The 27,588-nt window shown below is 34.9% G+C and overlaps 1 protein-coding gene and 2 long non-coding RNA genes across 6 annotated transcripts; 2 read left to right on the top strand and 1 right to left on the bottom strand.

The window, feature by feature from the left end:
• The first annotated feature begins 1,254 nt into the window (after positions 1-1,254).
• LOC110711717 (sulfoquinovosidase-like) lies at positions 1,255-7,275 on the top strand. The gene is given in 9 exon segments (XM_021890137.1): positions 1,255-2,795; positions 3,972-4,072; positions 4,075-4,103; positions 4,261-4,476; positions 4,894-5,049; positions 5,259-5,511; positions 5,634-6,034; positions 6,198-6,314; positions 6,400-7,275. Coding segments are annotated over 9 exon segments (2,298 nt in total). The 5' UTR covers positions 1,255-2,112; the 3' UTR covers positions 6,742-7,275.
• On the bottom strand, positions 4,554-7,891 carry LOC110711719. Of its 4 annotated transcripts, none has more exons than XR_002509410.1 (5): positions 7,288-7,891; positions 5,949-6,075; positions 5,602-5,811; positions 5,349-5,524; positions 4,554-4,720 (listed from the first exon to the last, which is right to left on the bottom strand). It is a non-coding gene; the product is annotated as an uncharacterized LOC110711719 (long non-coding RNA). The 4 variants fall into 4 exon arrangements; XR_002509412.1 differs by having other exon boundaries at positions 5,320-5,487; XR_002509411.1 differs by having other exon boundaries at positions 5,349-5,487.
• Positions 7,892-20,801: 12,910 nt separating this feature from the next.
• Positions 20,802-22,272, top strand: LOC110711745. The gene is made up of 2 exons (XR_002509420.1): positions 20,802-21,103; positions 21,894-22,272. It is a non-coding gene; the product is annotated as an uncharacterized LOC110711745 (long non-coding RNA).
• The last annotated feature ends 5,316 nt before the right edge of the window (positions 22,273-27,588 follow it).

Genomic DNA, 27,588 nt, shown 5'->3' with positions numbered 1-27,588 from the left:
TATTGGGCAAAGAATACTTTTGGATTTAATGTACAAATTAAGAGTTACTAGTAGTATGAAATGAGATTCTTTAAAAGTTTATACTTTATAGGAATAGTCCAATAGATTATTACTACGGAGTACTATGAAATAAAAAAAAAATTAACACATTAGCATAACAGCATAAGGATTAATTTGTTTAATCACAAAGATAAAGTTAGTTTAATTTAATGAATTAGTTTGTATAAACTCTTTCCCGCAAAGTATTCTTACTTTGACGGACATAGATTCGCAATAATAATTCCCTTATCTTTGTTTCAAGAAAATAATAATTTAATGACATAAATATTGTGATTTGTGAAACAACATTATATTACAAATTAAATCAATGAAAATCAACATACAAATAGTAAAAATCATAAATGTTAAAATTGCGAGAACAAGATAGCAGTTTATTGAGAAGATTGAATTTAGACCCATTATTCAGTTGCATGCATCGTCGTTCATCGAGCATGTCTTCACGTGCGTTTTGGCCATAGAGAAGAATAGGACTAAATAGACATATTGCAAAATTTACGATAACCCATTTGCTGTGACCCAATATTATTGGTGTTAAAAATTAATACAATCTGATTAGACTTGATGTATAAACGCAATAATTTAACACGTTTTAAATCCAAATTAAACTCGACCTGACTGAACCAAAATAAGAAACGAAAACACTTGTTGTGTCAAAAAATGTTATTACATGGTACTCCATTATTAGTTATATCTATATTGCTACTTTACTAGTATAGAATATTAACTCATACACACAATTTTGTTAATGTATTATGTTTCTAATTTTCCTATAATGGTTTTATTAAGCTTAGAATTTAGAAAAGATATTATCAACTACTCCACTACCTTGTCTACCTAAACTCAAACTTAAAATTTTTACTAATACGAGTCAATTCATACTTGAACTAGCATACGCTGCATATCTTATACTAGTAGTTTCATACGAAGTACTTGATTATTTTCTTATTTTGTTTTGGTTGGCCATTTGTCATCTAAGAAGCTTCTTCTTGTTTATTAGCAGGGTGTTTAATATGAAAATTTGAGTTCTAATTGGTTAAAATCTTTCTAAAAAAAAAACTTTGTGTTCATACTAGGCTACTAGCTGTTGATGACGGCAAGTCGGTCAAAGTTGTCCAATTCAAAGCAAGAAGTCAAAACCAAAAAATTGGAGTATTGACAAATCCCATTAATTTACAAACCTGCCAATTCATGTAGAAACTCCAATTTATCTCCTTGATATTGATAAATAAATGAAATTTTCTTAAAAAAAAATAAACAAATGACAAAATTGTAAATAGATTAACATAGTATTTTTGTAAATAAGTCGGCCAACAACTATGAAACCCATATTTAATGAAAAATATTAATTTATTTATAATTTTCCCACCTAATAAACTTACAAATGTGTATGTATTTGTTTATCGAGTAGATAAACTTGTATTTCCTCTCAATCCAAATAAACTTTCTTACACCAATCGGCCAAAGTTAAGCAAAAATTTCTATAAAACAGACGTATTATGTACGTATTTTTCACTCCATATAAAAAATAATTGGTAAGAATAATAGAAGAACCTTTTATATGATTTGACGTGATTATGGATGTTCGACAAGGAGCCATGGAGGGCAAATGTATTAAATATCATTGGTGGTCTAGATGTACCTCATGAGTCATGAATCATACCCTTAACTTTTAGAATCTATAAATGGTTAAATACCTACAAGATTCAAATTGAACAAAAACTAAGGAATCAAACCAAATCAATTTTGCCCAACAAATTTTCTCTCTCTTAATAATTTTTCCCCCCTAAAAATGACAACTTCAAAACAATAAAAAAACATCATAAACATTTCAATAATCCTTTTCTTTCACCCCCAAAATCTCTCCCTCTCATTCAAGGTACCCTATCTTTCAATCCTCTTTCACTTCCTTCTCACCATTTTTACTCCATTGGAGCCCATTTCCAAGCTTTTTGGACCTCCAAAAATGGCGGGAATATCTCAATTTCTCATCTTTCTAAATCCAAAACATCAATTTGGTCTACAATTCCTGGAAAATCCTTTGTTTCTGCTGCAATGGCTGAAACAGAGGTTGAAGAAAGCAGGGGATCATTCGCGATAAGCGATAGCAAAATCAATTTAGTTTGTAAACACCAGTATATTGAAGAGGTTAAAGAGATCAATTTTGATTCAGATGGAGATTTAGAGGTTAATGATCAAGATTTTTCATCTGGGTTTATCGGATTTGATCTTAAACAAGATTTAAAAGGGGTGAAATCCCCTGTTTTACTAATAACAGGGAGGGTTTATAACAAGAACAAGAAAATTAAAATTAGAAAAATTTCTTGTTATGCTAAATATTGGGCTATCTTTTATCAGAAAAATGACCATCAAATTGGGTTCCAAGTGAACATTGATAAACCAAATTATGAGGTTACTAATCTGAGATCAAAGGGTGTTAACAAGAAATCGGGTCGAATTCGGAGGCGAAAATTCGGGTTAAGTTGGTTACCATTAAGGCCAGCAGTGATATCAGTTGAAGATGATGAAAGACAGAAGAAGTGGTTAGCAAAATCAATTGAGTTTAACAGGATTTGTATGACTTATTCAAGTGAAGAAAATGAGAGATTTTTTGGGTTTGGAGAACAATTTTCACATATGGATTTTAAGGGTAAAAGGATTCCTATTTTTGTTCAAGAACAAGGGATTGGAAGAGGAGATCAACCCATTTCTCTAGCAATCAATTTGGTTAGTTATAGGTAAATTATTACACTTTCTTTTCGATTTTTTATTTACTTCTCGTAATCTATACTTCATTCGTCCCTTAATGTTTACAGCATACCTTTAAAACTTTTTCGAAATATTTATTTAGTAGTTGTATTGGTGGGTAATTTTGTCACTATATGAGGTAGGAAATAAAGTAGAGAGCGATTGTGAAACCATGTTAACTAATAATAAAACGTCAAAATGAGGCAAATCTAAAAGGACAAAGAGAAGAGGAGGAAGTAACTACCTGCTTTTAGTATATTTCAAGACTTTGAGGCATTTTAACCTTTTATCTTTAAAATACAAGTCATTCTACACTATCAAAGTTATACAACAATGTGCATTAACAATGCTATTCAAACTAAATTTAACCAAATAACAACATTTTTATTTTTTGTGGTTAAACTATATTAATAAATCCATAGTTGTCTCCGCTATTCTCCAAAAAATGCAAATATGCAAGAAAATACCATACTTCATAAACTCATATAGTTCACACTACACAGTATGATCTACAAGTTATAGAAATATCTACATTATTATTTTAACATCATAATTCAATATACTATGTACTATGTATGATTTAACAAATTTATGGTCAAAGATTCTTATGTGGCCAACTATATTATTTAGGGACGAAGTTAGTATAACAATCACAGAACGGGGTAAAGGTTTCACACTAGAACCCTGCAGAATGCCTGATATTTTCAGAGTTCCTATTAATAATTATTGCAAAACTTTATTTGTATTTTGAGTGATTGTGATTGTGATTGCTAACGTTTTGTTAATATCTTCCGTTTTCATCTCACCTTATCTTAAACAAGGAAAACACGCTCCACCTAAGAACATCAACTCTCATTATTGAGTAGACAACGCTTGTAAATCATATCTAATCTAAGCTACCCCATCCAAATTTCCTTTGTGTAGTCACAATCACCTTGATCTCTAAAAGAAATGAGATGACCGATTTTTTTAATCTATGTTATTTGAACTCTTTGTTTCACTCAAGTACCCATGTCTGAACCTCGACACTTTAACCCATTTATGAAAACTTGACTCTTAATCATATAACTGTTGTATAAATTGACCAAGTTCGACTCTTGAACACACACCTGCATTAGTCCGCTTAACATAGAATCTTGAAATTAATATTTGATCTCTTCTATCAGGGCAGCTGGTGATTGGAGTACAACCTATGCTCCCTCTCCTTTCTATATGACATCAAAGATGAGGTCTCTTTACTTAGAAGGATACGATTACACCATTTTCGATTAACTATGCAAGATAGAGTTCAGATTCAGGTAAAGCATGCTAAATGATTTACTCGGTATAATCTATACAGAATATGAACCAATCGAAATGATTAGCATTTCATGATTTAGTCGGAGGAAAAGTACACAAAAGTTAGGATAGTCATACCCTTCTGACTTGTTAACAGTCTTAACACTGGCTGTATAGGTACATGGAAACTCGGTTGCAGGAGCAATATTGCATGGAAACTCGCCTACTGAAATAATTGAAACTTTCACAGAATCTATAGGAAGGCCTCCTGAACTTCCTCATTGGATTATATCAGGGGCTGTTGTTGGAATGCAAGGAGGCACCGAGACTGTACGCAATTCTTGGGACATTCTTAGGACTTATGATGTTCCCATTTCTTCATTCTGGCTGCAGGTAATTTCAAATGCATATATATATATATATATATATATATATATATATATATATATATATATATATATATGTAAGAGAAAAAACCAAAGTTGATGAAAGTATAAGCCAAATTTTATTTGGGGGTGTATATCATCCCGGATACACTCCATTTTATAGTCCTTGCCCTGCTAGGCCTGGCCTGTGTTTACCGGGGATTGAAAGGGCTGAGTTTTGGCAGCTACCTCAGCTTGGCCCATGATCAGTCCTACAAAAATAAATGAACATGAGAAATTGTGCTAGTACTAAGGATGACAAACTTTGTTTGAAATCTTAGAAACTTGTGCCATAACTAATGGAAAATTGATCAACATTGTGAATGTTGCTAATGTACCTTGATGCACAATAATAATGACAAGAAATTAAATTCTGCAACCACAGGATTGGGTTGGACAAAGAGAAACACTAGTAGGATCACAACTATGGTGGAATTGGGAAGTAGATACAACGCGGTATAAAGGATGGCAGCAACTTGTTAAAGATCTAAACAATCAGCACATCAAAGTCATGAGTTATTGCAATCCTTGTTTAGCACCAGTAAGTAGTTTGCTCATCAGTTTTTTTTTTATACATGTGCTTTTTTCTGTAGGACAGGTTCCCAGTTGATGTGCATCAAACAACCGCGCATAGGATTATTGATTGATTACATGATGTTCTGTCACTCTAGTTCTGGCCCATGATTACTCTAGTTCTGTCACTTGCATATTTAATATGATTATTGATTGATTACATGATGTTCTTGCCAGACTGATGAGAAGCCAAACAGGAGAAGAAACATGTTCGAAGAAGCAAAGAAGTTGGACATACTAGTGAAAGACAAGGATGGAGAGCCATACATGGTTCCTAACACGGCCTTTGATGTGGGGATGCTGGATTTAACACACCCAGAAACCGCACCATGGTTCAAAAACATCCTACAAGAAATGGTAGATGACGGAGTCAGGGGTTGGATGGCTGATTTTGGTGAAGGCCTCCCTGTTGATGCAACCCTCTATTCAGGTACTTTACCATACTTCAAGTAATAAAGGGAAGTAAGAAACTCTTCTGCATCATCTGAAGTCTAAAATTACTGCTTTAAAACACACTAACCTCGGATAAATCTGAATGCATTCACTGCTCAGGTGAAGATCCTATAGCTGCTCACAACAGATACCCAGAGTTATGGGCTCAGATAAACAGGGAGTTTGTCGACGAGTGCAAATCGAGTTGTTCAGGCAAGCATAAGGAAGACCCTGAAGAGGCACTAGTGTTCTTCATGAGGGCTGGTTTCAGGGATAGTCCGAAATGGGCAATGCTGTTCTGGGAGGGAGATCAAATGGTCAGTTGGCAAGCAAATGATGGGATTAAAAGTGCTGTTGTCGGTCTGCTTAGCAGCGGAATTTCTGGTTATGCTCTTAATCACAGTGACATTGGAGGGTATTGTGCAGTAAACTTACCTCTAATCAAGTATCATAGAAGCGAGGAACTGCTTTTCAGATGGATGGAATTCAGTGCTTTCACCACAGTATTCCGGACGCATGAAGTACGTTTAATTGTTCTTCCAATCTTAACCAATTCTTGAAACTAACAAGGCAGAAAGTATCAGTATTAATCACTGTCAAATGCATGATCATATATATAAATGCTATTTTCGACTGACATAATTTTTAACAAATTTACCATCCTGTTACATTCGTCTCATACAGGGAAACAAACCATCCTGCAACTCTCAATTCTACTCCAATCACAAAACATTATCACATTTCGCCCGCCTTGCAAAGGTGTACAAGGCCTGGAAGTTCTATAGAATCCAACTTGTTAAGGTAAATACCTATATTAGGCAAAGAACAACTCTTTTTGATCACCTACATATCATGTCATTCTCTGAACTGTAATTTGTTATAACAGGAAGCTTCAGAGAAGGGACTCCCGGTGTGCCGGCACTTATTTCTTCACTACCCTGAAGACGAATACGTGCAGACACTAACATACCAGCAGTTCCTAGTTGGATCAGAGATTCTGGTGGCACCTATACTAGACAAAGGCAAAAGAGAAGCAAAGGTGTATTTTCCCTTAGAAAATAAAGAAAGTTGTTCTTGGATTCATATTTGGACAGGAAAGGTGTACAACTGCTTAGGTACTGAAGCTAAGATAGATGCTCCTTTAGGTTATCCAGCAGTATTTGTTAAGTCTGGATCTTTTATTGCTGAAACTTTCCTTCAAAATTTGAGGGATTTAGATATTCTATGATACTATACTTATATGTAATTTTTTTTTATAAACTGTAACAAGTGTATAAAAAAATTATGGAGCAACAAACAGAAATCAGCATATTCAAGTATACGAGTATACAACTACTTGACCAATGTTTAATGTGAATCCATGTCTGACACAGGTTCGTGTCTAAGCATATGATGACCCGGCTATTTTTTTGAAAAAAATTTATAATTTTGAACTAAAATTGACCAAGTGTGAACCCATGTCCGAATGCTGAGGGTTCAACTAGGGTAATTGAGACGAGATGAATAGTCCGTGTAAAAGAGATTGTGAAGGAGCAAACTTACACGGGCTCACACGCGCCCATACAACACACACACTTAACAGAATTTAAGGTTTTTGACAGTTTTGAGCTACAAAGGCTACCATATAAATATGATCATCCAATAGAAGTAAAATGAAAAAGTTGATGACAGAAAAGCTATAATATGGAGCAATAAAACAAGTAAATATATAAATAAATGAAGTAGAAGACTAATAAGTATTATAAATTGATATTGAATTTAGCAGACTGATTACCTGATTAAAAGAGGAAGAAGAGATTAGGGTGATCATTAGCTCAGTTCAGAAATTCTGAAACAAGGATAGTGCAGTTTTATCAAAGGTTGTTGTTTAAAAATGTTTGTTTTGTAGTAAGATTCTGATGCTTTTGGTATATTCGCATTTTTTTCTGTCGTATATTCTCCCTCTTGTGCTTTTTATCTAATAAAATCCATTGTTTTGCTATACAAATCAAAACAAAATCAGGTAAAGGGAAGGAATTGACCAAACCAGAAATTATAGAAAGTAAATTTTTTTTACCAAATTGTGGTCGTTATTTGAATTTTTAATTTTATTTGATAGATGTAATCTATCCAACAAGAAATGATATGTAATCTTCCCTCACTTTTAAACTAAAGCAGCAAATAAGGCTCTATTAAAAAAAAAAAAAAAAAACAAAAATCCTTGTAATAAAATAATTATTTACTCGTATTTTGTAAAAAATCAAAGGAAGATTAGCAATTACAGAGGATATTAGGTCTAATCCAAGTGTTGTTGTAAAAGGAAAAATAGCATTACCTAATCAAAATGCTAATACATCAGTTCAACTAATCTAACCAATATTACGCTGATGCTAGTTCAACTTCCCTGTTCCTAGTTTGCCAATAGTTCAGCTAAAATAGCCAACACTACATTGATGCAAAAACAATCCTTAAGTAATAAGTACTGAATTTAAAGAGAAGCAAACACTTAACATAATTTCTGTCGTATATTCCTAGTTTGCCAATAGTTCAGCTCCGGACTTTGAATTAGTTACCTTCAGAAACAAGGTTCAATTTGTAAGATTTAATAAAATTAGTGCTTAGTGGCCTATTCATGGTACTATCAACGTTAATTTTAAATTAGAGATTATAATATACTGAGGCAAACTGAGCCTAGCAAACACAAAGGAGCAGATTGTCGACACACATAGGAGCAACAACAAATCCCCTGCCTCAGCCCCTGTCACGTCCACCCCTACATTTTTCTGTCTCACCCCAACTAGGAAATCCGGGAAGCCGAAAACAAGCAGCCCTATCATGACCCTCGCTATTGCAGTGAGTATAAAAACGGCGTTCACCTCTAGCCATCACACTCACAATGTAACGTATACAGCAATTTCTCAAATCAAATTATAAAAATGAACTCTCAAATCACAACTCTCAATTAAAAATAAAATGTGTGAACTCTCACAATTGTATATTGTCACTCAAATATACGATCCCACAAATATATGATCACGCAATATTCCTCACAATTGTTTCGAAACACTCTTTTGATAAATTAAAAAAAAAATAAATAAATAAAAAAAAGCCTGTAACACAATTCCATAACTATTATATGTAGGCAAACAAACACACGTAAATAATATACTTCCTCTGTTAAATATTAATTGCAATAAAGGGGTATTATTTGTGAGATACTTTGTTACAATTAATATTTAACGGAGGAAGTACAAACATACCCCCTCTCTCTCTCTATATATACATATATATTTTGTTTTGAAAATGTCAGATTATGTCTAAGGACCAATTTAAGAGTCACAGTTGCAGTGATCGAAATAAAAACCATGCTTTAAAATAATATTTCAGAGACCATTAAACAGATGATAATTATGATTGAGTTGTGCAAATTAAGCGAGGCAGAAAATTGATGGAAATTGCAAATCATGCAGAAAATAGACAAGAACGAACCTCAGCATCATGTTGCATTTGATTTATCGCTTGTAACTTTGTCTCTCTTAAGTGTTCCAGACATTGATCTGGTTACTGCCATGTTCGTTGAAATCTTGCAAAACTACCCTGGGGTGGTTTGATTCGCTAGAAAATGATGAACTTTTTAAATAAATTAAATTTACCAAATACCAACAACATTTGTTTGGGGAAAATATATAATGTATCCTTTATTTATTTTATCTTTTATGCTTTCCTTAGTTAAATGAGGATTGTAATTAGAAAAGTAGATTTTAGGAATATAATCAATGTAGGATTATTTAGGCTCGGAGAGCAAGTAAAATATTCTATTTCGTGTGGGTTTCTATGTTTAATTAGGTTTTCCCTTTTATTATCGTATTTTGTTATTTATTTTATTTCGGCTTGATTACTATTCATCGATAGGTAGAGTATTTATACAAAACCTTGGCATATCATATAAGATAGGAAACAATCTTCCTAAAAGATATATTGTATTACCATAACTATATATCCTAAAAATATATTCACTAAATAATAACCTGACTTAAATATCTTAAATATATTATTCTCCTTATTATATCTATAGAAAATATATCACACATATATTTTCCGATATCTCATATCTCCATTCTTAACAAATCTCATGCTTATGGTACATTCGCATTTTCTTAACATCAATCATATGTTCGCGTCCATAAGCCAAATTACCCAATACTCAACTCATTAGTCCATTTGTTCCCAAATCCCGTGACTATTTTTTTCATACTTGATAAAACTTTAAAAATTAGCCTATCAACAAAATTATAGTCATGTGAAATTTTGTCGAATTATTATCAATGTAATTTACTACCTCCGGTCATCATTTATTGCAACATTTGCCATTTTAGGCCGGTCCAAATTAATTGCAACAAGTGAAAAACTTTCCATTTTTAGTAAGGTTTAGCACTATAATTAAAGGTTAATGAATATGATTATAGTCCTTAAACTTAAATTCTAAAATAATTAAATTTTCCAATTTTTTTTTTTTTTTTGCTTTACTGAAATTATCTTTACCAAAAAAAAAAATAAAAAAAAAATAAAAAAAAAAGTTGAAAAATAAAAAACTCCAAGTCAGAGTTCAACCACGGCATTCAATACCAAGCTCATAAACCCTAGATCTAAATCAACTTTCTGGGTTAAGCCATTCCTCTTCTTATCATCTTCCCACCATAGCTCTGCTTCGCCTCTATCCAACAAAATTGAAACCCTTAAATCTGCTTTGAAAGTTTGAAACCCTAAGTCTCAACACTTCCATTTCTTGATGGACTTTACTCCTTTAGTGAATGCTCTGTTTATGAGTGAGGATGAAATCGAGCAGGGCTTTATACAAGCTCTAATCGATAGTTTCGAATCGGAATCGAACTGGCCTGAGCAAGTGTACACCTCTGGGAGAGGCAGAGACTTGATGTCGGAGTATTCGTGGAAGGCGCTGGGTGATACGCTTGCTGGTGCGCTAGATCTAGCGTCTTCAGTTGAAGAACCACCACAAACGGTTGTGGTTACTGAGTCCCGCCGTAAAAGAAAAAATCCTAGCAACATGAAACCTTTGAAGAGGGTTACTTGTGCTGAAATAAAAATTCCTTATAAAAATAAATTCCGGGAAAAAAAAAGAATTTTACAAATACCACATTTTCTACAAATTTAGAAAAAAATTGTTACCGAACAAAAAAATTTATTCGATTTTTCTTTTTTCTGTAAATTTATATTGTCAGAGATAGGTTTTTTTTACAGAAATTAAAATTTTTTTGCTAAAAAATAAATTTTCTGAGAAAAAATATTTCCTAAAAAAAAAATATTTTCTGAAAAGAAAATATTTTATGAAAAAAATAATTTTCTTTAAAAAAAATATTTTTCTGAAAAATAAAAAAATCCAGAAAAAAAATTTCATGAAATTAAATAAAAACAACTTCCTAAATAAATGCCTACTACATTAATCATAAAAACAACTTAACAATATTATACCCCATTTTCTCTCTCCTCATAAGTACACCACACAACATAATTAACACACTAACAAAAATTGCCTCGATTTTCGAAATAGGCCTCTTTGTTGCAATAAATGATGACCGGAGGTAGTATAAATTATTAATTTTATAAAAGTACAGATATAGAAATATTAATGATTTAAATGTATTTAGAAAGCTATGAAAAGTCTTTCAATCCGTCTAAATATTTAACGCCACTGTAAAAAGGGGCTATTTTTTATATTATTTTTATTTTTTTTTTAAGGAAAAGCAGAGCATATATCAATTAATAAATATCCATTTCCGGCAAAGTAATGATACTTTGTGAAAAGGGAGAAAATCTCTGTTACTCACTGTGAGAAACGTTTTTGTTTCTCACAGTGGCAGTTTCGTAAATAAAATATACCACGGTGACTAAAGTGATACAATTTTATCATCCATTTTGTAAATAAAATGTACCATCGTGACTAAAGTGGTACATTTTATTTACGAAACTGCCACTGTGAGAAACAAAAACGAGTCTCACAGTGAGTAATGGGGGCGTCCTCGTGAAAAGGAGTTAACCGTACATATTCCAAGTTCATACATGTATCCCACCTTGCAACAAGATGAACAACGGTAGTACATGCTCTCTTAACATGGGAAAATAAAAGCAAACATTAAACCATTCTCTATCACACCAAATATTATCATAGGTAGCAAAGATCAGGGAGAAGCCAATCACGTTCGCAGTCACATTCTTGATTACATACGCTGCATCTGATTCGATCCAAACATTCATGTTCCCCATTCTACGAGCCAATTGCATAGCTAGCATACCTGACAGCTTGGGCCTCTATGCACTCTGGGTGTGACAGTGGTGCCTTCTTTGTTGTTACCATCAGAATCTTCCCGCTTGTATCTCTAAAGACCACACCAAACCCTGCATTGCCTACCTCTGGCACATGAGCATCCACATTGATCTTCACACACTCATTGGGGGGGACAGATCCATGAATTGCAGCTGCTATAGCTTTGTGTTGCTGTTGCACCTTTGAAGACCCGAGCAGAGTACGATTGTAGTCTTGGGATCAGCTTGCTATACCCAGCAGCAAGCATCACAAAGTTGGGTCTGCTATTCTCGAAATGATCAGATTTCTGCAGCGCCAAGCAGCCCAAAATAGAGCAGCCATAGCACTAAGATCCCCAGGGTTGCACTTCCTATTCAGCCAACCCCAAAGATCAGCAAACGACTCAGTTGGAGCACCCACAAAATTCTCTCTAAGCGCGGTATGATCCCAGACGGCAGTGGCAGCTTCACAGGCATTTAACGAATGTATAATTGACTCCCTAGCAGCCCCAAATCGAGCATGAGGCATTATGGACAATGTGACGTTGGACAAGCCCCTCTTTATCAACAAGGTTACCCTTGACTGCACTCCACAGAAAATGATGGAGCTTCGGTGGTCCTTTTACCTTCCAAACCTGACCCCAAATATCATCATAATTATAATAATTCAAAACAGATCACTAAATCAATAAAAAGAAGAAAGAAACTAATATTTGTTGAGCCCATGAGAAGACCCACATGTGAGTGAAAGTGTTGTCCCACATTGAAAGAGTATAAAAGTGAAGAGAAATATTGGGATGTGTATCCCACATTGAAAAAAAGAGAAAGTCGTGTCCACTTTATAAGGCTAAGGGGCTATTCCCTCATTGCCATATGGTTTTTAGGTGGAACTTCCTTGGTAGTATAAAGTGGACAATTGAATATTGGGATGTGTATCCTATGCAATACTTTCTTATATATCTAACTGCTCAAGCTCGATAATGTTAGCTGCATTTCGTATAAGCTCCTTGCGTCCATCAACCTGGAAAATTACAGCATAAGCATCATGCCAACTCATTTAATTATTAAATCCCATAACGGAAAGCAATAGCACTGGAACGAAAGCCCCGAGTGAGGCAAAAACAAGATTTGCCTGAGCCGCATCTTCTACTGTCAACTGCTTCAGCAATCGGCTTTCTGGATCCATAGTTGTCTCCCAAAGTTGAGCAGACATCATCTCACCCAACCCTACGATACACTTAAATCAGACAATTGAGCAAAAAAAAGTACTGTTAGTACTGTTCTAATTCAGAACATAACTACATCAATAATATCTGCAAACATATCACATAGATGAAGCTGAAGCCCTGTTCCTTCTAACATACGAACTGTTCTAATTCAGAACATAACTACATCAATAATATCTGCAAACATATCACATAGATGAAGCTGAAGCCCTGTTCCTTCTAACATACGAATTAGAATTCGGGGTTACCAGCAGGAACATCATTGATGGTGCTTTAGTCATTAAGTCACCATTAGTAATAACTGTAACCAATCTTTTCATATAGGAAAGGGCCAAAAATTTTTGTTTCCCCAAAATATGTTCAGAACCCAAATGTACATGTTAAAGATGCAAATACAGAATTAATTGTTGGAGCTCATATTTACATATATATGATCGCATTTAACTATGGAAAGCAATTATAGAATTTCGGAAAGAACAATCCTAAAAACAAGATGATTAAAGCATGGTTCAGTAAAGAAGACATGAAAACCCATATGCATCTATATGTATATATGATAGCATGTCATGAATGAAAGCGATTCTTATTATACCTTTAAATCAATAAATGTTGTATGATGCATTTGAAGGTAAGGTACTCTGGAGTTTCTTAAGTTGAGCTTCACTGTAACAATAATAAAATTGTTTCCCTTTCTCAACCTGAAGGCAAAGGAACAAATTAAATAATAGGAATCCATAAGCGAGGAGGTGTGTATGAGCTTAAAGTCCTCAACTCCTCCAGACAAGTAGGTCTTTGACAACAGTGCCAAAGGAAGAGTAGATTTATACCTTGTATAGGTATAAAGTTCGAATATGAGCAACATCAACCTCAGCGTCAGTGAAAATAATAATCTTGTGATAGCGAAGATCTTCCATCTTCCCTGGTAAAAGATAACTAGTCAATAAAGATAACAGATTTTATATAGGGTAATTCTCTATTTCTCGCTGTTTTGTTTCTCATGGGTATATGTCAAAATCTGAGACTCCCACTCATAACACATACGCGGTTCCCACCAGTAAAAAAAAATCACATTATTTTCCAAAATGTCATTATGAGAAAGTGTTTCTCATAATGAGAACTGAGGCTCCCTCTTTTATATATATTAAAATAAGATCCATTGGTACTTTCACTCCAAGTCCAAAGCAAGAATTAGGTTCATAGCATGCATATTACTCAAAGCGTCAGTCAGAAGAATTCAATAAAAAAACAAATTCACTTCTGTGTCATCCAATGTATTACAGCATTACTTTGTTCTCCCTCTACCCTTTAAAGGTTGCCCCATCCATCCATAAGCTCAAGGAGGAATTGTTGGGACCATGTCAATCAATTAGGGACAAACCAAAAGGAGTAATAAAAAAAGGGTGATATAAACTTTGTCTGAAATCTCAGTAAATTTTCGCTTCGTAGTATTTTAAATTCAAAGCTGGAGACTTAAAATAATATTCAACTGATGGCCTGGGAGGGAGATCAAGGCGCCTGCGAGCGATAGCTCGGTTGCACACAAAGTTGCGGCAAGGCCGAGCTATATCTCGAGGAGGTGGCGTTAAGTACCTAACCTTTCATTTTACTGTTCAGATTTCACGATCTCTGGTCCGTTTGCATTAGTGGGGGATTGTCGGAGTTATGACAATTGTAATGCAAATCGGAAGAAGTTATTACCGAGCTACCTAGAAAGCTATTGTTCTCTTGGTGACGACACACGAGAACAAGGCCAAGCTATAGCTCGCAGGCGAGCGAGCAATAGCTCGGTTGCACACAAAGTTGCGGCAAGGCCGAGCTATAGCTCTCAGGCGAGTGAGATATAGCTCAGGTGTATGTGTGTGTGCGGCAGGGCCAAGCTATCCTGCGAACGATAGCTCAGCTACTCGTGTGTGCGTGGAGTATGAGACAAGATATATCTTTTATTTCTTTTTCTTGTTTGCTCATATATACAAGTCATCAGGAAACTTATACCGGTGGTGGCGTTATTTTGAATCTAATGCAGTAGATTCTGTTCTGCGACATAACTGTATTATTGAGATTATCAATCAAGTATTATTCCCTTTCTATCTTCCTTTTTTTTTTATTGGAATCGACAGATATTTTACTAACAATTTAGAAGCAAAATAGTATATAATTTATACTGTTGATTCCTGAATTAAGCAATTCGAGATGGAGATTATAATGATTCGGACAATTATTTTTGGATCAAGAAAAAAAAAGGGGATATTTGTTGCGAAAATAATTTCGATAATGTAAGTCGGTTAATCAAGGAGTATTTATCCTCACTGATTTGAAGAGTACGCCGTCAAATTGAGTTTTGATATTGGAGCTTAATTAGGCTTCAAGAATATATGCCGAGTTAGGCGAAAATCGCTATCAAGTTAGAGGATTAAATTTTTATTGGTTAAATAAAAGATTAATGGCACTCAACTGAATTGGTTTGATGGGGATTTTATACTTTGAGTTATTAAGGGAATCAAAGTGGTGCGGCAGTGAGTTGAAGAAATATAATCAAATTTTTGATAAGTAAACTATGTCGAATGGATGGTTTGATCTCATGATTGTAAATTCATGAAATTTAATAAATAAAGTTCCTGCATCAAGTGAATTTATTTCAAGTTTGTTGGAGACAAAGCCTACGATGGTAATTCGTTTGTGTCATCAACAAGTGGCGAGATATTGTGGCATGTGGTGAAAATCAAGAAGCCATGGTTAAGCTGGGCGCGGTACAACAGAAAATCAAAGTTGTGATTTGTTCTGCTAGAAACTAGGGAAGTTCCTCCTCCTTTTACTGTTGTCATTTAATTATTTCTAACTTTACATAATATGGTGTTTATTATTATCTGCTCCTATTACGCATAATTCTACTATTATGAAGAATTGCAATACAATGTGGGGGTGAGAAGAGTTAGATCTTGAGAGTAACTAGTATGTTAGTTTTACTCTTGTTCATGAGTGGTTTTGAGGAGGAAGGTTTCCGTAAGAAACTTTTATCTGTGGCTATTTGCTTGTTGACTTGTTGTTTTACAAGTAATTGATCTCTGCTAAAGTATGGTTTGTCCGATGATATTTTATTGATGTTTATGGACTTTAAAATGTGATTTGTCCTAGTAGATTAGGGATGTTATGTGTTCTATCTTATGATAGTGTTATTATTGTTATAATCCTAATCATGGACAATATTTTGTTGAGCATGGAGTATGTGATAAGCTTGTAAGTGTCCTTTTTTTAGTTTGAAGGGGATTTGGAATTATTGATATTAATTCTTGTGATCTTAATTAGCTCTGTTCACGAACTTGAAATGTGTTTATTTGCTAGAGGAGTAGCAATTATCTTTTCTTGTTGATGGTCTAGACAAGACCGGTTTTATTTCCGTGCTTGTTAGCAGATGAAAAAATGTTTGACAGCAAAGCCAGAAAGGTCGTGCAAGTTTAAAGTGTAAGTGCCCCACATGAGGTAAGAATGGGAATTAAGATTCCATATGTCTTTAATGTTTATGAATGTTCTTGAATATTTGTAATGTGGGGGTTGCAGACATGTTTCAGCTGTTTATTTGATTTATTAGTTCACCCAAGAAATTGGATGTCACTCCCTAATTTTGTTACCTGAGTCATGATTATTTTCATGTGGTATATGTGATGTGGGGGTTTCCGGGCCAATTGTGAAGTATTGTTTTCTATATGTGTTTCACGTAAAGCATGAAGGCTTATGGGACTGTGGGTGATGTGTATGCTGAATTTCTGCTACGTTTACCAAGTATGACCTTAATGATATGTTGAATCATGTGAAATGTCTCAAGTATATGTTTCTCATAACATGACATGTTAGTCTTGCTCGTTCGTAGAACTTGTTTTGGCTTCCTAAGCTTTCTTCTGGCTAGTAAAGTTGATGAGTGGATCATCTAAGGTGTGTTTGATTAAAGCTTGAACTAGTTGTGTACTGTCTTGTTTCTACTTACTTAATTGAAAGATGTAGATGGGTTATTGTGTGGTATATATTCAAGTAGTGGTGGATGAAAAATCCTGAACCATATGAATAGACCTTGATTAACTAGTTGTGGAAAGAAGTATGTTAATGCGAGTGTGCGCTCCTTTTGAGTCTTATATGCTTGAGAATAGTATATCTTACCTTGCTATCATGTATCCATCATATCATTTGAAAGTATCTTTCAAGGTGAGTTGAAAGGTGGTTGATTGGAAATAGGCCGAGGTAAGATGTTGTGATGTCAGGATTTATTCTGTAAGTTTGGTGCTGACCCACTTTTATAACTCACCTGTTGTGTTTTAAGCTTGTCTGTTTTGCAGTAAGGTTGCTTAAGCTTCCTAGCATGAATGATTATAAATCAAGAGTGTGTATTTAAAGTGCATGCACAAGTGACAACTTAGAATGTGGGGTATTATTCTCATGTTGTTATATCCTTTGTGATATGTATGGTGAGTGGGGGTTAGATGTAAGTACCCAAACTTTATTACTTTAAGTGTGTCTTAACATGTGTGTTGAACCTCTTGCTGCATGTGTTATGTTAATATAGTTTGCATTGATAGTGTTCATATGCTAGAATGAGCATATGTTGTTAACTTCACAATGCATGTTGTTCATTGAGATAGAGATGTATGTAAGTCTCAAAGCCAAGAAACAAGTACGAGATAATGAGATAAGCAGTATGGTTCTGGGTAGTAAACTAATGAATCTTTAAAGGTACGCATTAATCTCATTTCCGTGATGTAAGGAAAGTGTTTTGGTAAACTATGTTTGTCATGTTTAAGCCAGAGTTACTTTTGTGTTCTTAGCCTTTGATGTTTGTTTCAAATTTGCTAATATTTTGCAAGTTAAACGAGTTAACAATTTATTCTTGACATGAAATTGTTTTGTTGGGAAGCTCATCATTTATTATGTTTTCAAGAGAGAATTACTTAACTATTGTTTGAGCTTTGAGTAATGTAGGGATGAAGGTTAAGTGAGAAAGATTCTCAAGTACCTGTCCCAGTAGGATCTAAGAACAATGATTGAAGGAACAACGATGATTAGTTGAACCTCTTCAGTGTATGGTTTTTACATGATGAAGGATGGTGCTTTGTTTCGAGTGAGTTGCAAAACAAAATGATGTACGCTATCCATTATGAAGCAAGGTTCATTAGATTGGATGACGTGTGTCAAGAAGATGATTGTAGCAAAGATTGATCTCTGGAAGTTTGTCCATTGTGGGGGTAAGTTGATCCTCTTGTTCTCTACATTATTTTTCACAAGTGTCTATGTATGTGGTCAAGAACTACAAATGTAGTGACAGAGTTAGACATCTTGTGGAGGCGATACTCATGTTAGAGTATGTGAAAGAAAAGAAGAATCAAGCAGATCCCTTATATAAGGATGAAGCACAGATAAGTGATTGATTGTCTAAGGGGAATGTATTTAAGATCCTGCGTGGTGTTTTAATTTATTCCATTGACAAAGTTGTAAATGATGAGTCTACTTTCTGAAGTTATCTGGCTTGATAACCCTCTAATTTATATGGTTATGAGATGCTTTGGTAGACTTGTTTCTTGATGTTAACAGGTTGAGCTTTAAGTGCTCTTAATATGTCCATAACCCAGGTTGGGTGGTCAATTGAGACAGCTTACATGGACACACCGAAGCGCTTTAATTAATATGTTTGAGCTTTTGTTCTGAATAAATCTGGAGCCTTGTTTTGGTTGACTCGTTGTTGGATTTACACTATTTGTTTATGTTGGATCCATAACTCTTTTTGAGTGGTTTGTTGGCCAGGTAGATTCAGTTAGGTTGAGCGTGGCTCTTAATGTCATTTATCCAGTTATTCTTTGAGCAGGGATTGATAATGGTTCTTAAGTGGATTTAAGACCATTAGCCTAGTGGCTCTTAGAATAGGATTGATAATGACACCGAAGGTGGAAGATTGAGTGTTGCTTGCTCTTAATTCTACTAGCCCAGTTGCTCGAGAGCAGGGAATGATAGTGGTTCTTAAGTGACTTAGAATCACTAGCCCTAATATTACTCAAGTAGGGAACGATAGTGGTACGAAATGATTGAGGTTGGGAGTATCCCTTAATGCATCTAGCCTAAGAGCTCGTTGAGCAGTGGATCGATAGATGCACTGTTGAGTTGATAGGGTTGAACTTTACGTTCGTAATGTTCTTATTCCATTGCATAGAGAATCTTGGGTTTGCAAGGTGCTTGAATGTGTTTTAAGCCTGCAGGGAAAGACCCTAGATGTGCTAGGAATGTGTAATTTATACACAAACAGAACACCTACGTGAGTACAAGGGGTGGCCTCCTTCAAGGGAAAATTGTGGTGTTGTTTTCCTGAAGCACTCATGAGAGCCCTATGTGTTGGCTAAGAGTGGCGGAATTGCTCAAGCTCTAAAGGTGAAGTATGTGATACATGTTCCTTCCTCGCTCATAGGAGTTCAAACCTTTGGATACTCACCAGAAGGGTGTTGAATACCTGTGTCACTAAGGCATTAGTTCAAACCTTATAGATACTAGTGCTTAAGTACCTAACCTTTCATTTTACTGTTTAGATTTCATGATCTCTGGTCCGTTTGCATTAGTGGGGGATTGTTGGAGTTATGACAATTGTAATGCAAATCGGAAGAAGTTATTACTGAGCTACCTAGAAAGCTATTGTTCTCTTAGTGACGACACACGAGAACAAGGCCGAGCTATAGCTCACAAGCGAGCGAGCGATAGCTCGGTTGCACACAAAGTTGCGGCAAGGCCGAGCTACAGCTCTCAGGTGAGTGAGCTGTAGCTCGGGTGTATGTGTGTGTGCGGCAGGGCCAAGCTATCCTGCGAACGATAGCTCAGCTACTCGTGTGCGCGTGGAGTATGAGACATGATATATCTTTCATTTCTTTTTCTTGTTTACTCATACATATACCCTCTTCAACCCCAAATTGAGATATACAGTTTTGTTATCTCTGTAACCCTAAACACAAAAACACAAACCTACCCTTTGAGATCTGAACAGTTCTTGAGTAATTCCACTCTTTGGGTTTGGGTACACGAATTATGAGGAGAGTTTTGTTAATATTGGGGGGCGTGCATCATCAGGAAACCTGTACCGGTGGTGGCGTATTTCGCTTCTAATGTAGTAGATTTTGTTCTTCGCCACAACTGTATTATTGAGATCATCAATTAAGCAATATTCCCTTTCATCTTCTTTTTTTTGTTATTGGAATCAACAGATGTTTTACCAAAACTAATTAGGCAGGAAGTATCAGTATAAATCACAGTCAAATGAACACAAATATATGCCATTTTCGACTGATATAATTCTCAGCAAATTTACCATCCTGTTACATTCGTCTCATATAGGGAAACAAACCATCCAGCAACTCTCAATTCTACTCCAATCACAAAACATTATCACATTTCGCTCGTCTTGCAAAGGTCTACAAGGCCTGGAAGTTCTACAGAATCCAACTTGTTAAGGTAAATACCTATATTCACTACTAGAATCAGGTCGATTTCCGACGAAATGATTCCGACGAACACGTAAATCCGTCGGAAAAACGAAAATTTCCGACGGATTTAAATTCCGTCGGATGTTTCCGACGAATTCAAAACCGTCGGAAAACATGTACTTTCCGACGGAATTTTCGTCGGAATATTTTAAAAAAAAACTTTTTTAAACAAAACCCTAAAACACACTACACACCCCCCCTCCTTCCATTCCGCCCCTTCTCTTTCTCCTTCCCCTTTCTCTCTCATCCGTTCTCCTTCTCTCTCCTCTTCTCTTTGTTTCTCGTTATTTTTCATCTGCTCTTTCTTTCTCTCTTCTTCTTCTCTTTCATCTTCTAACCACTACCGGCGAAACTGACCGCCGAAACTGAACCAACACCGATATCAACAACAACCACCAACAACAAAACCGCACAACAACCAGTTCGGGTTTTAAGATTAAGGCAAAACGGTGTTTTTTTCTCCCTTTCTCTCTCTTCCCATGTTCAAAATGAAGGCTTTCAGGTCAAAATGAAGGTTTGGCCTCGTAAACCCGATTTCAAGGTTTTGTGCGGTTGAATTAAGGTATGTATCTCCTTTTATTTTAATTTTGATTTTATTTTGTTGTTGTTTTTTCGGATCTAGAGGTTTATTGTTTAATTGTTGGTTGAAAATTTATGGTGGTGGCGGCTGGTGTTGGTGGGTGGAGGCTTTTGGGGTTCGGATTTTGGGCTGGGGGTGGCGAGGTGGTTAGTAGATCTAGGTTGTATTGTTCGAATTTTTTGGATGTTTTGTTTTTATTTTTTTCGGTTTGGGTGGGTCTAGTGAGGGTTTGGGCTGATAGTGTGATGTAGGTGTTGGTGGTGTGTGGTGACGGCTGGTGGTGGTTTACGGGTTTTGGTGGGTGTTGAGGTGGTTTAGTGTGTTTACAGGTTAGGTGGGCTGGTAGGGGTTAGTGTGTTTACGAATTTGGTTTCAGTGGTCGGGTTCTGGGTGGCGTTGGGCGTCTGATGGGGTGGTGGTACGGGTTCGGTGGGCTTGTAGGGGTGGTGTGGGGCCTTTTTTTTTAATTTTTTTAAAAGCATTTTCCGACGGAAATTCCGTCGGTAATTTCCGACGGACTTTTCCAGGCCGGAATATCTCTTTCGATGCATGATTTCCGTCGGAAATTCCGTCGAAAAAGTGTTTTCGACGGAAATTCCGTCGGAAAAGGTCATTTTTCCTACAAATAGGGTTTTCCGACGGAAAACAGAGTGTTTCGGTCGGAATTTTCCGTCCGAAATGGCCTGTTTTCTAGTAGTGATTAGCCAAAGACCAACTACTTTTAATCACCTACATATCATGTCATTCTCTGAACTGTAATTTGTTAAAACAGGAAGCTTTAGAGAAAGGACTGCCGGCGTACCGGCATTTATTTTGTCATTACCCGGAAGACAAATATGTGCAGACACTAACATACCAACAGTTCCTAGTTGGATCAGAGATTCTGATGGCACCTGTACTAGACATAGGCAAAAGAGAAGCAAATGTGTATTTTCTCTTAGAAAATAAAGAAAGTTGTTCTTGGATTCGTATTTGGACAGGAAAGGTGTACAATTGCTTAGGTACTGAATTTTAAGAGAAGCAAACATATAGGAGCACCCACTCACACACACAAAGACTAAACAGAATTTAAAGCCTTTTGATAGCTTTGACTTTTGATCTACAAAGTCTACAAGATTCAAAGTGAAGAAAAACTAAAGAATCAAACCAAATCAAATTGTCTAACAAATTCTCTCTCTTAATGATTTCAAATTCTTGGCACATTCATCCAGGTAGCTTTTCATGGCCTCGTCAATATATGGAGTTCTGTCCAGAAAGAAATTGAAATAATAACATATGACATCTCAACTTAACTAAATATGTTATGCAAAATTACTTACACCATTATTGAGAGTCTCAAATTCATTCCATCCGGCATAGTAGGTTTCCAAATCCTTTGATAAATAGCAAAATAAGAAACAAAATTACACACTGAATTCTTTTAAAAAAAAGAATTTGATGCTGAAAACTGAAAAAACTGTGTAGCAAGAAAAAAAAAGAAAAAAAAAAAGAAAAAAAAAAGGTTTTACATATCTGAAACTGAATTTAGGGGCCGTTTGGTTCGCACTGGGGAATCGGAATGCAATGCAGAAAGAAAATGAAGGAGAAAGGAAAGGAATTCCCCTAATTTGGGCTAGTTGTTTGGTTGTGTCCGGGAAACGGAATGAACTATTCATTGATTCTCTTTGTAGCTGTTTGGTTCAAACTAGGGAATCAAACCATGATTTTTAAATTTTCTTTTTTTTTTCTTTTTCATATAATAACCTCCATTCATATAATAAGCAAAAAAAAAATAAGGAAAAAAAATATTTTACTGTAATATGAAAAAATAGACCTGTAAAATGAAAAAAAGTGATATGAAAAAATATTTTCATATTTTCCATAGTCGCATGTAACATGAAAAAATATACTTTTATACTTTCCATACTTTCCTGTAATATTCCAAGAGAGACCTGTTTCATATATGTTTTGTGAAAATAATACCAAAATATTGTTCATAGACCACGACAGTTTTAATCATACCAAAATACTGTTCCAAAACAACAACAAAAATTTTAATCATACCAAAGTTAATAACACCTAATTCAAAACGAACTAGGTAACCACGACAATAGTTTTAAGCATCACCGTTTTCCCTAATAAGACTCTTAACATAACTACTTTTCAAAGCATTTGGACACTTTGAAAATATCATAAGCTTGTGTGGTTTCGAAGCTAGATCTTCAGCAACTTCAAACACTTGTTTAGGAGTTACACCCTCTAAATTGAGATAGAGTAGTTCCTCTAGCACTTGTTCACTCTGCTGCACTAATTTTTTCTCTCTTTCATGTGTAACTTTTTCACGTTCATTAGTGCTTGCCATTACATTAGCCATAGTGGAAAGATGAACATTCATATCTTTCATGAATGTTTGTAAGCTGGCCAACTCGTTCGAACTACCAGCACCATCACCTTTTCTCCTTCTTTTTGTAGTTTTTTCAGTCTTGATTTTTTTTAGGGAGGAGAATTAACAGTGCCAGAACCACCGACTCCCTCATCATCACTTGAATCAAGTGTAACCTGCGAAGGGGCAACTTTTTCCAAATGGTTAATTGCTTCAACATAACCTTCAGCTGGTTTATCAATAGCATAGTCTTTGCCATATATATTCTGCAGTTCTTGAAAGTGCGGAAAGGAAACTCTATATAAATTTTTGCAACTTGGATGACTCTTCCAAAGACAAAACAGCTCATAATAATCAAATATAACAAGATCATCAAGTATCTCAAACATTATTAAAATGATAAATGCAGTTTTTTTGAGCAATCTATAAATACACATAATTATATGTGTCGGATATATGCAGTATAATATTTACGTATATATATGTAATTTTTTAATTTATAAATAATTTTATGTAATTTGTTAATACATTAATAATTTTAATATTATATTATTTGTTTTATTTGATTTTTTAAATATGATATTAAATAATTTTATTTCAATTAAAATAACGATGTAATACACAAGTTTAAATTTAATATATACATTATATAGAATATTATAATATTGTATTAATCATATGAACATACAAAAAACATATGCACTTTAGTAATGATTTGTAAAACAAAACATATCCATAATGCAATTTTTGTTAATAAATTATATTTGTTTTGTAAGTCATTAGCAAAATATATTTATATATATATTTTAATGATTTATATTAATAGATTTATTATATTTGATTAAAAATTAATTTTTAATATTTTGAACTCATTTATAAAAAATACTAGATTTGCCATTACCTACATAGATTTGTTTTTTAATATTTTGAACCTACTTATAAAAGATACTAGATTTGCCATTACCTACACAGATTCGTTGGGTGAGCGCTTCAGTGGTGAAAGAAAAGTAAAGGTGTATTTCTTCTAACTTAATTGGGAGGGATAGAAAAATGTGCAACTAGCTCTATGAGTGTATAATTCTGAAAATTAATGGGTTGAATCGAATGTAACTCACCTAAGTGATCTTGAATGCAGTCTCTCAAGCGGTTCAGTATGTTTTCTTGGTTTAGATTTGCAAATTCTTGAGGATAGGGAATTGCATGTCCTAATCATGCCACTTCATTTTGGGGCAAGGGGAGGTGTGGGACATACGTCATTAAAAAACGAAAGCGTAAATGAAGAGAGTGTTAAGGGGTGTGAAAAGAGAGTATAAATTGATAGATATTATGTTTATGATAATATTTGTCGCAGATTAAGATTTTATGTATATTTTGTATCCTTATCATACTAGGTTTTCCCACCTTACACACCCCCTCCATTGAGAGGTGTTATGCCTATTCGGCCAATCCAACCACTCCCTCTATCGCCTCGTGTTACTCGTAGCCAATACGGTATTTACAAACCAAACCCCAAATATCACCATGCTCATATGACCATTCCCTCTCATAAATAATCGCTTCCTAAGACATATAAAAATGCACTTAATGACCTTAATGCGGCGATGCAGGATGAATATGATGCTCTTATTAAAACAAGGACTTGGGATTTGGTACCTAGGTGTGATAGATATTATATTTATGATAATATTTGTCGTAAATTTGAATAGATTATATGTATATTTTGTATCCTTATTATATTAGGTTTCCTAATATGACTAAGACTAATATTGTAAACTCTATATAAATATTGATCAATGGTACACACTCCAATTTGAGGAGTTTTCACGAAATCTAACATAAAAATAAAGAGAAAGAGAGTGTTGCGTGACAAATCCTTAAGTAAATACTGTATGGGAAAGAAGCAGAAAAAATTCTTGTTCTTCTGCACTCCTCTTGAACTCTGCCATTTCATTTGCATTTTTGGAACGATTGTCTAGGCTTAACTGTACCAATTATATTTATTTTGTCACTCATTTTTTATGGACTGTACTTACAAATTGTAAGGCATTTCTTAGGTAGTGTGTTTTGAGAACCTTTTATATATACCCGGGTGTATATAGAGGTAGGTGCACCAAAGGTGTTTTTTTGCTCATTTGATATAATTTAGCTCATTTTAGATTTTAAAATGAGCAAAAAGAAATTATCAAATGAGCAAAATATATTGGGTTGTACACCCGAGTGTATATAACAAATTCTACTAAAAAACGATGAAAAGTTTAGGGTTAGAATGAGCTTCCAAGCATCACAGGTTTATATTTATCTCAAATTTTGAATTTCAAAATTCATAATAAAATCTAAATAAAACCACCCAAAACTTATTCAAGCGGTCAAGCCCACAAATTCTAATAATAAGTTTTCTTAAAACCAATATGGCAATAAAATCAGTGTGAAATGAACATATATGCTATTTTGAACTGACATAATTTTGAGCAAGAGTTTACAATGTCTGTCTCTTTCCACTCAATGGATGACCAAAAAATCTTGGTCATGAACTATTATATAATTTTTCTCTCTTTCCACTCATCCATGACCAAGTCACATGACCAACAATGACCAAGACTTTCAATGGTTGCCCAAAATAACTTTGCCCAAAGACTCATGATAGTAAATCACAATTTCTCTCTCTTTCCCATTTCCTTCCAATAATATTTTGCCACCTGTCAACTATTATACTCATGACTAAAGCTTTGGCTTGGTCATTCCAATGACCGGGTCATCACCATCTCTCCTCCCTTATTTTCTTTCTTCCAATTTTTTAATAACAAAAGTTCTTTCTCTCTTCTAATGACGAGGTCATTGGACCTCCCTCTAAGTACAGAATCCAACTTGTTAAGGAAACTACTACTTAAAATTTAACTAATCACGCCACATCATATCATATAATATCATACCATATCGTATCATATCATATTATTCTCTGAACTGTAACCTGCTATAAAAAAACAGAAAGCACAACTCCCGGTGTGTCGACATTTATTTCTTGACTACCCGGAAGACGAATACATGTAGACACTAACATACCAGCAGTTCCTGGTTGAAAACTTACGCACACTAGACCTGGCAAATGGGTCATTCGGGTCGGGTCATTTCGGGTCAGCTAACATTCGGGTCGGGTATGGGTCGGGTCGGGTCGATTCGGGTATCGGGTCAAGTTCAGGTCGGGTATGTTCGGGTCGGGTCAATTTCAGGTCAAGTATGTTCGGGTCATATTCGGGTCAGGTCAAAATCTGGTCGGGTCATATTCGGGTCAGGTCAAAATCTGGTCGGGTCATGTTCGGGTTGTTTTATTTGTGAATCAAGCTCAAATGAATAATTTTATACGGAGTATATATTTTGTTATTGTTATAATAAAAACTATCAATTCAGTTTATGAATTTAGCTACGGTTGAAGATGAACAATTTGAGTTACTTTTGGTACAAGACATTTTAAGTTCAATTATAAAGTAATTTTAGTTCGCGACATGTCGGGTAATCGGGTCTGTTCGGGTCAATTTCGGGTCGGGTCAACTTCGGGTCAGGTCAGTTCGGGTGTCGGGTCAGGTTCGGGTCAACTCCATTTTTTGGGTCGGGCCGGGTCAATTTCGAATTTCGGGTCATTTTCGGGTCATGGGTCCGATCATTCGGGTCGGGTCATCGGATTTGGGTCAGGATTGCCAGGTCTAACGCACACTAATCATGATACAAGTTTACCAGTTGCACAAGTGCACAACTTTACTATAGACCCACCTTGTGCTAGGTTTAATTATATGCCTACAGAAGCTCAAAATTTTTGGTATTCTTGACAAAAAGCTGAATGAATTTACTCTTGTCTTTCTCGTCTTTCTCGTCTTCCTCTAGCTGCTTTCAACGAAGTAAAAGAGTATAGTTTGCTGTTTTCTAAATTTACAAAAATACCCCCTACTGCTCATGATTATAATGCTTCGTTGAGTAAAGTATAGTTTTATATATATATATAAATGAGGTAAAGACTACAATTATAAATCAATATAGAATTTAGCAGTGATTACCATGATTAAAAGCTGAAGAGATTAAGGTGATGACTACCTCGGCCCAGAAATTGTCCCAT

The sequence above is a fragment of the Chenopodium quinoa genome, unplaced genomic scaffold (genome assembly GCF_001683475.1).
Source record: "Chenopodium quinoa cultivar QQ74 unplaced genomic scaffold, ASM168347v1, whole genome shotgun sequence".
Classification (NCBI taxonomy): domain Eukaryota; kingdom Viridiplantae; phylum Streptophyta; class Magnoliopsida; order Caryophyllales; family Amaranthaceae; genus Chenopodium; species Chenopodium quinoa.
Note: the sequence above shows the minus strand (reverse complement) of the source record. Positions and strands in the feature narration are given on the sequence as shown.